The 17,183-nt window shown below is 37.9% G+C and overlaps 1 protein-coding gene across 1 annotated transcript; it reads right to left on the bottom strand.

The window, feature by feature from the left end:
- Nucleotides 1–2,430: 2,430 nt before the first annotated feature.
- Nucleotides 2,431–5,540, bottom strand: LOC149229767 (small ribosomal subunit protein eS12-like). Its single transcript, XM_089378729.1, has 4 exons — nt 5,322–5,540; nt 2,894–3,182; nt 2,752–2,817; nt 2,431–2,652 (listed from the first exon to the last, which is right to left on the bottom strand). Exons 1-4 carry the CDS (start codon nt 5,330–5,332, stop codon nt 2,593–2,595), a joined length of 426 nt encoding a protein of 141 aa, XP_089234855.1. The 5' UTR covers nt 5,333–5,540; the 3' UTR covers nt 2,431–2,592.
- Nucleotides 5,541–17,183: the final 11,643 nt, after the last annotated feature.

Genomic DNA, 17,183 nt, shown 5'->3' on the forward strand with positions numbered 1-17,183 from the left:
GCCAAGCGTTTTGGTAACTGCCCTACTCCGCTCCATGCACCTTTAAAGCCTCGTTTAATCGCATAATGTATGTCACATGCACAACATAGTACATACAAGGTCAGAAAATGGTTGACCCATTAATCTTCCGAGCGACTAAGCACCCTTTTAAAGAGGGCCCAAGCACACCTGGCTTCATGGGGTGAACTCATATACGCTGATTAGAACCTTTTACAAAGCATGATGACCTTCATAACTGAGTTGGGAATGAAACATAAGGCTGAACAATCTTAAAAGTTTTCACTTCATCCAACAACGGCTTTCTTTTCCAAGTTTCCAGCGGATCCATTCAATAAATTAAACAAGTGTGTATGAATTTCATAAGCATGGGCAAAATAAGCAGAATATAACTATTGACCTACAAGTAAAAATGCTCTCCCCAACTGTACAAAAAAGTATCAGATATTGGAGTTCACATTAAAAATGCATACAAATGCATACTTATTCGCACCTTCACCCTCATACACAAAGATATCAGATATTGGAGACACATTTGGTGTATAATTTTAGCTTCAAAACTTGCACACATATACATTCCTCAAGGAATATAACTACATCTTGGACATTAGTCCTGAATATAGGCAAAAACAGAAAACAACTTCAAACGTAGGCATGCAGAGTGTTGGGGTAGTGCTCTCCAAACACGTTGCATGTAAGAGACCTGATAACCACCCTTGTAGGTTAGATGAGATATGTAGTAAAGACAAACACTATGGATAGGATATCTTTCCACTGCAGATCTTCTAGCAACATGTCAAACAATAAAGCAGATTGTGGGTTTTCTAAAAGGCATCAATCCTGCGTCATAGACTAGATCGACTGCAAATTATCATAACAATCCACCTGGGGGCACACCATTGTTATTTCCGTTGGTTCATTTTTTGAGATGCCCTGATAGTGGACTCCAAAAAATTGGCAGGCACCAAAGTGGAAGCCAAATTCTGTAGAAATAAATATGTTACAGAAGTCATGGTAGCTCACTAGGTCAGTGAAAATAAGTAATTAAAACAGTCCCCACTCGGGTTCAAGTCTATCCAAATAATGTGCTTGTGCTTGTGCATGTAGATGTACCCCTGCACATACAGTATATTTGGGGTTAAACACAATACCTGGGAGACTTCGGCGCAATAGACACCCCCCACTTGCCACTGTTTAGCCAAAGAGTGAACAATTTGAATAATACTAGTGGTTCCCATAATGTCGAATCTGGAAGTGTTAACCTCATCATGATATGAAGAAACTTAGTTCCCAAAAAGGGATACTAAAGCAACCTACATTTTGCTAATAGTCAAAGTGTGATTGTTAACAAAATTCAAATTCTTCTGAATTTTTATAAATCATGGGCATCACATCAAGTCCAAGACTAAATATGGATCAGACCACAGTAAATGATCGCATCACAAGGGAAGTTCATTTATTAGCCATGAAATCAGTTAACGGGGACAATATTTCTTTAATGGCCAACATCCAACATTTCAACTTGAATATTAGTAATAAAGTTCCTTGTACCTAAATTTGTACAACTTAGTTTCTGGAAAACACCGTCATCCAACTACTTCGTTATTTAGTGAGTCAGACAAGGAAGCGTGTGAGGGTTTTAACAGTTCTTCAAAGTTCACTTCACTCAACAGGTGTTCTCTTTTCCAAGTTAGTTACGAGTGTCCTTAGTGTAAGAGTTTTTCTAAGCATGCACAAAACATCCAACCTGTAATTGTGACATTCGAGGTCAAACATTGGGAGATAGCTTTATCATCGACAATAAAGTATCAAGAGAATAATCAAACAAGTACCTGTGTTTTGGAGTGTGAAGTATAAACAATGGCCATCAAAAAGCAAGTGGTGATCAGCACAAATAATGGAAGCAATCTATGTTTTTTAACAACAGGTATTATTCAGTCCATTGTACTCGAGAAGGCAATTTAATCATTGAATTCCAATAAATAACATTTTACTCTAAATTTTTAATGTACAAGTATAAACATCGGCCATCAAAAAGCAAGTGGTCATCAGCACAAATAATGGAAGCAATCTATCTTTTTTAACAACAGGTATTATTCAGTCCATTGTACTCGAGAAGGCAATTTAATCATTGAATTCCAATGAATAACTTTTTACTCTAAATTTTTAACGTACAAGAGCTTAGTGCGCTTTTCTGAGAACTATGTTCTATTCCTCGATTTTAAATTAAAATTTATTGAACTTAGAAAACTGACATAAGTCACTTCTATTAAGTCACATATAAATAGAATCCCTAACCATGGACAATTTTGGACATATTGTTGCTGCACAAGACTGAAGCCAAGGATGATAAACTTGAAGACTGTTTGAATGCAAAATCAAAACAAAATACTTATTTCAGGGGAGTTGCAATAAGAGATAAGACTCAAACTGTTGACATGAACTCATGTCCAGAGACAATCTGCCGTATAACAAAGGAATGTAATAATACTAAAATTGTAAAGTCCACCTTAAGGTCTGTAAAAGAACCCATAATAAGAGATGACTGAAACACAGTACACATTGGCAAGCAACAAAACATAATTGGACCTCAGCTTAATGTGTCTTCACGTATTCTTGAATAACATTCAAACCCTCAGTTTCTTCACCATAGTCCTGTTTAATCATCATACGACAATAGAATAGGTCAAAATTAGATAAGAATTAGCTTTCTTTAAAATAGTGACAAAATACTTATTCAAAACTGCACTTTACCTTAACAACAAGGCAAGAGCACCCAACAACCTTGCGGGCTTTTCCCTCCGAGTCAATCTTGCAAAGCTGCATGGAGCAGCTAATAAGTTAGACAAGAATAGCTGTGGACCATAACTAAGTGCACATATTAAAAAACACTTACTCCTGCCCATTCACCCAATTTCTTTGCACTGGGCACAGAAATCAAGTTCACATTGTGCTCAGCACACAGAGATTGCACTAATTTTGTGTAATCAGGTTGGTTGCAATCCTCTGCAAGGACGCACAGCTGAGCTGCATGTTTCTCAATGGCTTTAGCACCTTCGTGAAGACCTCGAGCAAGACCATCATGGGCCAATGATTTCTTTAATACAAGCTGCAAGGCAGTCAATATGTCCATAGGCTCACCAATTGCTGCAGTTGGCTTCTCTTCAATAATCTCAGCATCTCCCCTGTTAACACCAGATAAGTACAATCATATATTCTAAGAAACTAACGGATAAGAGAACAAGGAATGGATTTGCTCCGTAAAATGCTATCAACTGCAAACCCTACAAAATTGATCATTATTGAAGTGGCCGAGGATATTTGAAATTTATCTGAATGAATGCTTAAAATGCCCATTAATAATTCATTACAGTATAATCCACATCTTAATACCTACGTTTCACTTAGTGTGGATCTTCCCTGAAATATGAGAAAATGCCAAATTTAACCTCAAAGGCTCTGTTGGAAACATTTTCTTAACACAAGCTATCAGAAAGTTGAAAAATTCTTCATGTGCCGCTGCAATTGAGAGAGCAATAAAACATATATCCTAGAAGGCAAATCAATTCTGAAAATCTGAACGGATTTGGCTTTTGAATTCTTTTATGCTGAGGAAGAAGACTGTCACTGACTACCATTTTTTTGTCCAAATATGTCACTTAAGTCATGACAAATACAATCACCTCCCTCGAAATTAATGACTGCCAGATCTACCAACTTCTTACCCTCATTGGGCCCTAAAGCACTGAACGTTTTTCTCCATTTGTCCAAAACAAATTTGCATAGATCTTGAGCATTGAGTCAAATCAAACACTTAACAAACAAAGCTAGACAGCGCTTTGTTGTAAAGAACAAGCAATATGTTCCTTAGGTCAAGCGTAAGTAGGACGGTTATATAACTGCCCATAAAATAAGGTTGTATCAGGGCCAAATATAAGTGACATACTGTCAAATAGAAGTGACAAACAATATGTTTCTTAAGCCTGCGAAGAACATAGATTACTACCATTTTCAAGTCCAAATATGCCACTTTAGGTCATGACAAAGAAAGTCGCCTCCCTTGTAAAGACTGCCAGAGCCATCAACTCATTAAGCCTTCGGTCCTCTTTTACATTTGTCCAAAACAAATCTAGGTGGAAATAAATCTCGACCATTGAATCAAATCAACCACTTAACAGACAAACCAAGGCGTGGCTTTCTTGTAATGAACAAACAATATGTTTCTTATGCCAACTAAGTGTAAACAGTACAGTTATACAACCGGCCTATAGAGTAAGGTTGCAGGACCTGTAACAGCATAGCAGGTTACAAATTCTACCATAACTGGATGAAATATTACCACCTCTGACACATCTAGGTGACCCGGAAAACGCAATTTTTTTATCATCACACCTTATCGGAGGAACCAAGGAATGTATTGTTCCTGTAATAATATATTATTACAATGCATCAGTGCCAAATAGATTTCATTATCTGGTTATGTACCTGTTCACCAAATATATTCAGGACTCTGTTTATGAAATCATTCAGCCACTAGTTACATCACACAAGTAGCCGATGCCTGTAAAGTTTTTCTTTTGAGTCTTGACACATATTACTAATTATATCTGAGCAGCAGGTCTGTCATTACTCATTCTGGAAGTATAAGAATAGAATGTCAGTCACATTTCAGAAAGATCTGCTCATTTTCATAAGAAACATTCTAGTAATATTACAACAGAATGTAGTCGCACCCTAAAGAGATCCCTGCGTCTTCACAGGGTACCAGTTCACGAAGGGTGAAACGTGTCTCTGAGGACTTGAACCTCGATTGAGGTATGCAGCACCCTTTACCAACTAACCAAGACTCTGTTGGGAACCTCTAAAGATTTGAAATCTCGTCAATCTGGTAAGATCCAATATTTCACCGTTGGGGCAAAAGTCTTGCGCATACATCAAACAATAAAATCTAGGACGCTTTTTACCGGATTGCCATCTAAAGGGCAAAAATTTGCTTGCCTTTCCATAACGAACACAAATATACCGTTTGTTTTTCATTCCAAAGGTAAAAATACAGGACCATACAAAATTATGAACGCAAATATACCATTTATTCTCATTCCAAAGGTAAAAACACAGAGCCCGGAGATATTGAACAGGTGACCTATGACTCTCAGTTTGGAAATACTATGATCTGATCACTTGGGCAGCTCAGGAAATAATTTCGGCCAGTGATCAGTCATTCCAAATAAAAAAAATTACTCACATTACACCCAAAACGGAAAAATGCAAAATAACTTCTAAAAAATTTATTTTTTTGGCGTAAAGTTAAAAGAGAGCAATACCCGTCCGCCATAGCTTCGCCGGCAAAATCGAAAGGGAACCACAAACGCGTACTCGCTAAATAATGAAGGAGCAACTGGAGACTCAAGAAGCCGAGCACATAAAAGAAAAAGACGAGTGTTGAAGATTTGCTATATACTGTTCTCGGCCTTTCTCTGTGATATTAGGGTTTTTGTTATGAATGTTAGGGTTTAATAGAACCACGATATTTTAATTTTTGTAAGTAAATGAATGTTTTGTTTGTTGTGGTGTTAAGATTAGATTGAACTTTTCTTCATATTATAAATTTAGATCAAAAAAAATAAAATTATTAGTATTTTATTTTTATTTTATTTTTTTTATAAGTATATTTGTTTTAGAAGAATATGTTTTAGTAAGTATATCAAAATCAACCCTCGCTACCCCTAAAAGATTTGGAGGATGGGGTTTTAAAAACTTAAATTATTAGTATTTTATTTTATTTTTTTATTTTTAGGTTGATAGGCCTTCTTTTGGTTGAGTTTTTTGGTCTACCTTTTCATTCTCTAGCGTCTAACTAGCATCTGGTTACCTTGACAACTGGCGTAGGGTTTACTTGACAACTGGCATATGTTCTCGGACTATTCCTCCCTCACCTGCTTTCTGATTTCTGCTCCTCCTGCTTTCCGCTTTCTCTTCCACGACCTGCTACAATGATGTTTCTGGGCTCTTCCACGACCTACTGCAGTAATGTTTACCGTTTTTGCTGTTCACCCTGCTCTGCACGACCTGCGTTGTTGGCTAGCTCTCCATTATTCACAGGGTTATCGGAGTTATTCACAAGGTTATCGGAGGTATTTGAAAAACTTGGTGATTCCATCAGGGTTATTGGAGGTATCAAATGTGCTTTTCATTCCAGCAAATGTGCTTTTCATTCAGAAGTTGTTCGTTCAGCTGCTCAGAGTTCTCTGGTTCTTCTGTTCAAAGTTCAGTGGTTAGTTCAGACTGGCTTTTCTGATCCCATTTTGTCTCTTTTTGCTTACAGCGTTATAATCTCAGTCCAGGGGTTTGTTGTGGGTTTTTTATGGCAGGTACAGGTTAAATCAATTTTCTGTGTCGAATAAATCAGTTCTCTGCCTCGAATCTGTAAGCCTTGCAGGTACGTTTCAGCTTCAGTTTAGAATATATTGCCATTTTAATGTAAGTTGTAGTTGAAAGCGATTTTGCCCGTTTATCTGACTAGAAACAGTGTTTTGAAATTAGAATCGAAGCACATCATTGTTTTTTTGATTCATCACTGTCAAGGTTAAAGATGATGACTGGGCGCATTTTCAGAATTTACTAGTAAAAATTGCTAACCATGATCGATTGTGGCGTATTGGTTACAAATAGAGATTTTAAAGTACTTTCCTACATAAACTTATCTGCCACCAAGCTTGGATATCTTCCGGATCGATAGCTTCCCTGCTTTCCAGAACAGAACAGAAAATAAAGAAAGATTACTAACTAGGGTGGAATCTGTTAACTGGAGTCAGAGGAGGAAGGGTTCAACCAAAGTTAGAGGTGCGCTAAGTTTGGGAATCCTAGGGGAGAAAACTTTAAGAGTGCAAAGTGACTTGCAGATTGTTACCATTTCTATGAATAAAATGCATTTTAGTTGAAGTGTTTATGATTTGTCGCAAACAAGTATCAAAGGAAAATTGGCCAAAGAATGTAGAAAACCCATAGTACGGTTAAATGATCTTATCTGGATGCAACTGCTCCCAAAAAAGGTCTATCATCAAGATCTTTACTCGATGGTGATCTTCTAGGCGATAGCTGACTTCGAGTCATTTCTTGTATGTGCTCGATTGATAGGGCCCCCAAAATAGGCCTTTCATCATTACTTCTTGAGGGTGATCTTAAAGGTGATGACTGCTTTTCCATCACACCTTCCGAATTCTGCATTCCTGGCACTGCAAAAACAGGTCTACAATCTGTACTTGGAGGTGAAAGTGATTCTGAAAGTGGTGATGCATGAATTGTTGCAACTTGTTGGTTTGGAGATCGTGGAGAATTCCATTGTCTATTAATCCCTGACTCCATGATATTTTGTCATGAAGACAATTCTATACCTTTAGACAGATTTTCTTTGCCACCTTTTTGAGATGAAAGCACTCTGTAGCCATTGTCAATAGGTTCTGTAGGTTTTAGCCAATGTAAAAGGCTAGCATCCACATAGACAACACCACTAGGTGGAGCCTCCCCAGTCATGGCATTTGAGTGACTTTGCACTACTAATGAGATGTTTTCCTGATCATTCATCCACAATAAGTACAATGTTCCACCAAGTACTGTATTCAATCAGCAACTATTTTTGACAAACAGATTGAGCACCACAACAAATGTCAACTGAGTAGTGTCAACTGTAATAATTAATTTACCCTGGCCTCTCTGGAGTCTGAACTATTTGTACTGATCCGCAACCTAGAAGAACAATTATGATAAATTTAGTTACTTTCCTGATGAGGTCCACAGCCAGGGATATTGTCACTGAAGCAGTTCGCTGCGATTAGAAACTTCTGTGGATAATTTGTATCTCTTGTAGTAATTCATTTGTCCTAGAAGGATCTAATACCCATTGACTGTGCTCAGCCAGAGCTCGCTCATGAGCTAATTTCCTGTAGCAAGAAGGCTAGGTTCTATAGGTTTTAGCCAATGTGAAAGGCTAGCATCCACATAGACAACACCACTAGGTGGAGCCTCCCCAGGCATGGCATTTGAGTGACCTTGCACTGCAAATGAGATGTTTTCTTGATTTGTAAAGTTTCCCTGTTGGGATGAAATGGGACTAGAGATCTAAATTTCCCTTCTTTAATCAGTGTCAGCAAATAGTCTCTTATTTTTCCATTATCTCTGTAGGAAGATGAGCTTGTTGTGACGAAGAAACCACCATTTTAGAAGACTCCCCCAAGATTTTGTATGGCCCCTGAATGGTACTAGTTAGGGGATTATTTTGCCATATTAAGCGGTATCAAGTGTTGGAGTTTGCCAAAATTGTCTGGTATAATTAAATGGAAATCGACTTCTGCAACACAAATAGAGTTCATTGAGGTGTTAGACATACTTGATGGCAGCTATATACAAACATTTGAAATCTTCTCAGAATTGATGGAAGCAATAGATGTTACTATTGAAAAAACAGATGAGTCCAAATTAATATCACATGGATCTTTTGATGAACTAGTACTTGTACCTAAGCTAACCTTAACTGAAAACACCTACAAGGTCATCTCATCTTTAATAGTGGTGTGAATGAAAATTCACTCTCATACCTTCTGCCCTTATTATTGTTTCACCATCGAAAGTTAGCCTTGCTAGATTAGTTTCCGCATTCACATCACATCTTTCTTTACTAGACTTTTGTGCTGTGGTGATTTGATGAATTACAGGTACTACTATTGCGGAAAAAGAATCCCTCTGTTAATATTATGGAGCCAGCCTTGACTACAAATTCCATTCCTTCACTGCTGAATGGTTCCACTGAGATTCAACCACTACTCCAGATAATCGATATTGGTTCTGTTACATCATTAAAAACAACATCCTCACACTTCTGCATTACTCTATCTGATGGAACACATCAACACAAGACTTTGCTACCATCAACATATAGCCCACAAGTTGCATCTAAAGACATCCAAATTGGCTCAATAATTCTGCTTAAAAAAGCAGCTTGCACGGTGCTTCAAAACTCCTCGTAAGGCCCAACATTTGAATTTACCCTTTTTTATTTTTTGTCTTCTATACGCTTCCTGCATTACAAAAAAAAAAAGAATCTTCATTAATTCATTTCTCATGTGTTTACATAAGGTCCATCCGAGTGGTTGAGCTTGAAGTTGTAATGCATACAGCAACATTGACTAAGGACTCATCAACACTAATACATGCAAAGGCAGGTACATCCCAGTATAGTTCTTCATCAGTAGAAGATACCTTGCCCTCTGTAGTTACTCCACTAATTACGGCGACAACTACAACTATTCCATTCAAGGCGCTCAATCCTTACCGAAAGTATTGGTCAATCCATGGTAGAGCATCTACAAAAACAACATTGAAGACTTACAACAATGTGCGAGGCTTAGGAAAAGTTTTTGGATTTGACTTTATCAATCGTGATAAGGAAGAGATCCACGTTTCTACATTTGCTTAATTGGCCGAATCTCTTTACAGTCTTGTTCAAGTTGGCCAGCTATACATTGTTTCAAATGGCACAGTCAAAGAAGCAAACCCAAATTACAACCACCTCAAGAACAAATGGGAAATTTACTTGTTTGTTGCTTCCACTATCAATACATGTCCCATAGATGATCCAACGTTTCCTTACTAGAGCTTTCACTTCAAAACTATTGCTGAAATAAAAAATGCAAGTCCAAATATGAATGTGGATGTGATTGGTGTTGTTACCTCCACCTCACCTGCATCAACAATTTGACGAAAAGACGAAAGTGAAACATTAAGGAAAACACTCATATTAAAAGACAAGTCAGGTTTTAGCATTGATGTAACATTATGGGGAGACCACTGTGACTCTATAGGACAAAACTTTGCTGAATTCTACTCTTTTGACAACCCACGAATCCTTGCAATCAAAGGAGGTCGTGTATCTGAATTTAATGGCACCACAATAGCGACGATATCAACGAGCACTCTCATCATAAATCCACAAGTTGAAGAAACTCATCAACTACATGCATGGTTCCGTGAAACAGGTTATAGCTCTTCTTCTCCATCTTTGAGTAGAAACTATGGTGTTGCTTCTAAATGTGCCTTACCACGAAAGATGTTTCATGAAATTGCTTACATGCAAACCTCCGAGAAAGCAATATGGGTTTCAGTTTGTGCTACGATAACTGCTCTTCACATGGACGACTTCTACTTTCTAGCATGTCCATTAGATTTTAATGGAAAACAATGCATGAAAAAGGTTATGGAGCATTCTAACAATCTTTGGCATTGCACAAAATGTAATGGTGACTTCCCAGAATGTGACTACCATTACAAACTTAAAATTGAGCTACATGACAACACCGGGCACCTACAGAATGTCACAGCTTTCAATGACGCAGGAAACGAGCTCATGGGCATCACGGCAAAAGACCTGTTCCTTCTTTCTATCGAACCAACTGATCTGCACGAAATTTGTGGTCGAATTACAGGATGCCGCTTCCTAATAACACTTTCCATTAAAATAGATTACTTCAACGGTGTTGAGTGCTTGCAACCAATACTGATAAATTCAAAAGAAATTCAATATGCCTCTACATGCAAAGAAGACCTTAATGACATTCAAGCAATGTCCATTTCAAAACGGCATGTTGTTCGCCACCTTTGAAAGTTTTTTATGGTCTCTTCAAACATTACTGCTTGTACATAAACTGGCATTTCTGAATTACGCCCATGCTATTGTAATGCACACTTTTGCTGCAAATACTCTCTTCCAGTTATTCCAAAATATGTATGTTTACCCTTTGCATTTTACATAATATAGATATCAACATTTGTAAAGACTTACTACATGAGTTTTCCATTGATTGTTTACATGGCTATACATTGATCTCTTTCTTGCTATCATTCAATCTTATCAAAAAGAAAAATGGAGCAGAAGAAAGAAAAATAATGGTTATCTTGCTCTTCTCCTCTCAATAATAGATGCCATAATAACTTATGTTTTTGTAATACTGTTAATTGCATGTTTTTCCTTTTACCTATTCTACCTACACTTCACCGATGTTCAAATAAAAAAAAGTAATTCTAAAACATGTAGTGCATTCTCCAAACATGCAATATTCGTTTATGAAAACTAACAATAATTATCTGTACTTGTTTAGATATGCCAAAAAACACTCAAAAGGCAGATAAAAACGAGTGGCGTCGTCTTCTTTACGCAGAGCACAAGGATACAATAAATGCACGTTAGCGACTTCTTTATAAAAACCACAACAACCCTACTACTTCCTCTACATCCCTTCCCTCCTCAAATGCTCTCCCAACTATACAAACAAACCCACCTCACCTTCATCAAATCCAATATAACCCTCCCCTTAATGAAGAACATTGCTGCTTTCGACAAAGGATAGATGAACTTTCTACCGTGCATGTTTGCACAATATGCAAAGAATCATACCCAGGAATGAAAACAAAACTTCTACATGGTAGCCTTTCTTGCTTTCATTGTGCATCATCTAATTCTACCAATCGTTTTTCTGAACTGAACAACATGAACCCTGGTGAACAACCCTATGTCCTTCAACATTTAACACAAGTTGAAGAAATGCTCATTGCACGTGTAAACCCCATTCTACAAGTCACTCATGCTTGTGGTGGTCAATATAAATATAGCGGCCATACAATTAGCTTCCATCAAGACATCACTACTATTGCCAACTACTTACCTCGAATGATTTCTGACTTAGACATCCTCATTTTGAAAAGGCACAATCCATCTGAAAAGGCTTATGAATTCTTCATTTGCAAATCATGTGTCCTTGTAGCACTTGAATACAAAATAAAAAATGACCCTTACTATAGTGATGTTCAATTCAGTTCATCTGCAATTTCTGCACTACCAGATCACCCTACAGATATTTCTTCTCTTCTCCATAATGTAACCACCTCCTCTTTTGAACCCCATCAAACCACTACTAATTCTACTTATGATACTGATGTCATGCTACCTCCATTAGAAATCCAACCCTCTTCTTTCGTTCCAATACTGCCAAATTCATCTACTGAACTTGAGCACATTCGTGATTATTTGTACTTGCCCCATGCAAATTCAACAAGCTCTATTGATTGGCCTCCACTATCTTTAATAGCTATGAATGAATACAACACTGTAGGCCTCTTTGCCATGGCATTCCCCACACTCTTCCCTACAGGCATTGCCATGATCATGCAACCAAGACTTACAAAAGTTGAGATGCATGAATATGCTTTGCACTTGCTGCACTACCATGATAACCAATTTGGCCAACACCCAAGATTCCGCTACTATCTTTATAACATTCTAATGCGCCACCATAGCCAAACAATTGCTAGTGTCTTTGTGAAGAAGTACATTGAGAACAACGATTTCAGACCTACGACAGTGTCTCTGTGACTCTCCAGATTCAAGACTGGCAAAGCAAATAATGCGACTCAGTTCAGGCCTACGAGGAACACGGTCTTTCTGGAACAAACGACGCTCTGAACTGACTGACATGATCATGCAAATAGGAAGCCCGACATTCTTTTTCACTCTCAGTGCAGCTGATACTAAATGGCATGACTTGCACATGATCATGCCTACCAGTGTTCCTTCCAGTTCAGACAACGAATTCCAATGGAGAATTCAAAACATAATTAAAAACCCACATCTAACATCCCAATATATGCACTACAAATTTACAATTTTCCTCGAAGAAATCCTGCAAAAAGGCCTCCACGCAATAGACTACTGGTGCAGGTATTTTTTAATATCCATTTCCCTCTACATTAATTTCTATGCTGCATATATGTTTTAACCAAATTTTACCTTCATATTATATTCAGATACGAATGGCAACATAGAGGATCCACACACATTCATGGCTTCCTCTGGTTGCAAAATGCACCAAATATGGACACAATTGACTTGAACAATGCAGTGGAAGTTGCCCATGCACAGAATTATTTCGACCACTACGTAACTTCCTGGAATCCATGTCATGCAGAATATCGAAATATTCCGCTTCACCAATCAACAATTCATAACCCATGTCTTCTTGACACAGAATCAACATTCAAGTCCAACCAGTCTGAAGACTATACAGAGCTCGTCAACTGCGTTCAACGTCATACAAAGTGTCATGAATCTTCTTGTCTTCGCAAGAAAGACAATGTACTTAGCTGTCGGTATGGAGTGTTGTGGGAATTAAACTCCACATCTTCACTTTTCATTGATGATAAAGGGCATAACACCTACGTCCCTGCTCGCAATGATGAAAGATTGAATATTCACAATGTCGATCTACTCTCTATCTGGAGAGCAAATGTTGATTGTCAACCAGTCCTATCTCGCCATGTTGTGTTAAAGTATATTGCAAAGTATGCAGCAAAAGCAGAAACAAGATCTGAGAGCTACCGTCAAATGCTATCACGACTTTCACAAAGTGCCATTCCAGAAGCACCTATTGTTGCTGCTATCCAAAAACTCCTCACAAAAACCATTGCAGATAGAGACATTGGAGTGCAAGAAATATGCCATATGTTACAAACGCTGCTTCTCTCTCTGTGCAGCTATACATTTCGTTCTTTGAATGTCAACAAGGTTGTTTTCAAACGTGTTTTGCAAGATATTGAGAATCCCCGTTCGACACCAAAATTTATCCTTGCATACATGAAGAGGCCTGTTTCATTAGAATCATTGCCCCTCCTTGAATCTGCACACTCATGGTCATATTCTGCCCAACGAAAAAAAAAAAAAAAAAAAAAACACCAATGGAAACACATATTCCCACCAACGGAAACACATATTCCCTCCAATGATTGTACATGTCTTGCCCCGCTACAATGTCATTCCTTCCTCTGATGATCCTTCTTATGCCACTTTTTGCTGGAGTGAATTTCTATTGTATTTCCCCTTCCGCACACTCCCCAATGATATTGGTTCAACTGATGCAGAAATAAAGGGTACTATACACCATGGCATGTCCATCGAGAAATTGAAAACCCACAAACCCCACATACTGAAGATCAAACTACCCCCGACACCCCTCCTGATTCCATGCAGATGAATGAATGGCAAATCCTCTCTCAATTGCACCCAGGTTACAATATTGCAGTTGATGACCTCGACATGATTGGCTACCGCGACTTCAATGCCAACCACAATTGGTCGCATACTACTATCCCTCTCCACTTGCAAGAAACTGCGATAAATTTCGTTGAATTCAATCACTCAACTATTCAAAACCAACATCATTCTTTTTCCAACCTTCCCCAAGATCACACATTATCTCCTACCCAAAACATAGCTTTTACCACTATTTTTTCACACTTTAAAACCCCTTCGCCAAAACGCCCACACAGAATCATCATACAAGGAACAGCTGGGACAGGAAAATCCCATTTGATTAACTGTCTACACCATGCATTTGTGGAAAACTCACCAACAAACAAAAACCCTTTATTGTTACTTGCATCAACTAGCATTGCATCTTTGAACATAAATGCCCTCACAATTCACTCTGCCCTTTGTATCCCTATCCAAACAATGCATCCTCTTGAAGGCCAACCACTCCTACAACTGCAAGAGCAACTCCGTCATGTAGAATACATTCTCATTGATGAAATGAGCTTCATTGGTCCAAAAATGCTTTCTCACATTGACGATCGTCTAAGAGAGGCATTCCCTCTTCACCAAAATGCACCATTTGGTAATCGCTCAATTATCCTTGTCGAAGATTTAGGCCAGCTACCACCTGTAAAAGACATTCCTTTATACGTTGGGACATCACGTGGCACTGCACTTTGGCGCAACTTTGACACATTCATAACACTTTCAACCGTTTTTCGTCAACAAGGAGCTAGCCCGTCCCAAGTTGCTTTCCGGAAAATACTCACAAATCTTAGAAATGGAATATCTACACTTGAAGATTGGCAACTCCTAATGTCAAGGACAAATTCTTCTCTAACGCATGAAGAGCAACGCACATTTGAAGAATCCATGCACCTATATGCAATGAACAACTCAGTTGTGTTGCATAATAAGAAAATGCTTAAAAAATTGAACATCCCAGTCGCGCTTTGCTCTGCAGAACAACAAAGACAAAAAACTTCTACTACAGCAGAAGATGAGCATTTGCCTGCAAAAGTGCTCTTATGCAACGAACAAAAAGTTATGCTCACCAGCAACTTATGGGTGAATGCAGGCCTCGTCAATGGTGCACTTGGGAAAGTCATCTCGATATTTTATTCAATTGACTCAAAGCCCCCAGAATTACCATCCTTCGTGGTTGTCGACTTTCAACAATACAAAGGAACACCATGGGACATTTCACACCCAACATATGTACCCATTTCTCCCATCACAAGGGGTACACGCCGTTAGATACCACTTCAAATGGCATGGGCTTTAACGATACTCAAGTCACAAGGAATGACACTAGACAAAGCAACAGTACACATCGGCACCAAAGAACGACAAGGGCTAACGTTCACTGCAATTTCAAGAGTGCGGTCATTGGCAGACATTCAAATCAATCCAGCATTTCCATTCTCATGCATTGCACAAATGCACGAGAATCCATATCTTAACCGTAGACAGCAAGAGGAATCATTGCTCGCATCAAAATCTATGCAGAAGAATACACTCTAGCCAATCGTACAACCTGTCTTCCAGATTTACCCACATGGTAAACACCACTTACTACATAACCAAATTTCACATACATTTGCTTGCTATTACATTTAACCTCATATTATTTTATATTAGTTTAAATTTTGTTTATTTTATTTCAAATCTTCAAACAAAATGTTTTCTGCTATGAACGGCAAAGTCTAGCATTCACTGCAACTTAAAAATCTCTTTAGAAATTTATTTATTTTAATTCATTTCTTAAAAAAAATGCTTTTAGCAAACACATCCATTGTCACTTACAATGTTTTCTTTTTGGATGGCAACAGGTATGGATACAGGCTACCTCCGAATGTTGTATGAGTATTGCCAAGAAATCCAACAACAAGAACTTACATTACAAGATATGCAAACAAGGATACTGCCCCAACAATCATTGTCTCTTTACCGTTTGCGTCCAACCATTGAATTGTTAAAGAAGATAAGAAAAATACTCTAAGAAAACAATTCACATTCATGAAAGGGACACACACAGGGAAATGCGGAATCAATTGCAGGAACAACTCGCACAATTTGGCACCACAATAAACATTAATTGGTGTTGCCGATGCTATGCCCCATCATGCATATATGATTAGTTGCTCATTGTCAATTACATTTACATGTCATAGAATGCTTTTATTGTATATATGTTTGGATGTCAAAGAATACTTTCATTGTGTATATGTTTAGTTACTACTTACCAAACACGTCTCTATGTATAGAGGATATGTAAAATTTCAAGAAATACATTGCAAATCATGTACAAAATTGTATCCACTTTTGTGACAATACTCGTCAACATTGTATATGATTCAAATTTCAGTTGCTCATCATTGCATATATTCACTTGGTAATGTTTTACTTGTACATATATCACATAAGGACGTTTCTGGTATGGTTTCATCAACAAAAAACACTCAATTACACCTCTCTTTTTAGATAATAATATATTATTAATTTCCTAAAACAGTTACTGCTAAAGTTCCTGCTATTCTGGTTTGTTTCAGCCCATTAATATCCTTTCCCTTCTTTGCTCATTTGAAAAATTTTAGGACCTAAACTGACGCTTTCTAGCATCACTACATTTGTATGCACAGCTAGCTTTTCACTATGACTATGCAGCATGTCTTCCTTTGCCTCTTCCTCCACATCATCCAATACAAAATTTGTGTCTGTGACATACCCTCCTTCCTCCATCTACTTAGCCAAGCTGTTCAACATTGTACATATTTTCTCAGCTATATGTTGTGCCTTGTCTCCCACAATGAATGCATGCCATTACGCAGTTCCACGAATTTCTAACATTTCAAACCATAGCCACAACATTGCGCCAACTGACAACATTCAACCCCAGGGGATGTTCTGTGCAAACAAGAATAGTTACTTTTGCTTAAAAATGCTCTGTTACTAGTGTTGTATGCACAAAGATGACAGGAACACTAGATTAAATGACAAATAGGAAAAAAAACAAAGGTTAACTGTGAAAGCAAAAGGAGGTTAGCTTGAA

This window comes from Pinus tabuliformis, chromosome J (genome assembly GCF_031772625.1).
Source record: "Pinus tabuliformis cultivar Carrire ecotype Pingquan chromosome J, CPIR1, whole genome shotgun sequence".
Lineage (NCBI taxonomy): Eukaryota > Viridiplantae > Streptophyta > Pinopsida > Pinales > Pinaceae > Pinus > Pinus tabuliformis.

Bases quoted from the DNA above. Each gene is read 5' to 3' on its own strand.
- LOC149229767 (XM_089378729.1), bottom strand. The intron at 2,818-2,893 runs GTAAGTGTTTTT...TGCTCCATGCAG, and splicing joins AATTGGGTGAATGGGCAGGA to CTTTGCAAGATTGACTCGGA. The intron at 2,653-2,751 runs GTAAAGTGCAGT...ATGATTAAACAG, and splicing joins GCTCTTGCCTTGTTGTTAAG to GACTATGGTGAAGAAACTGA.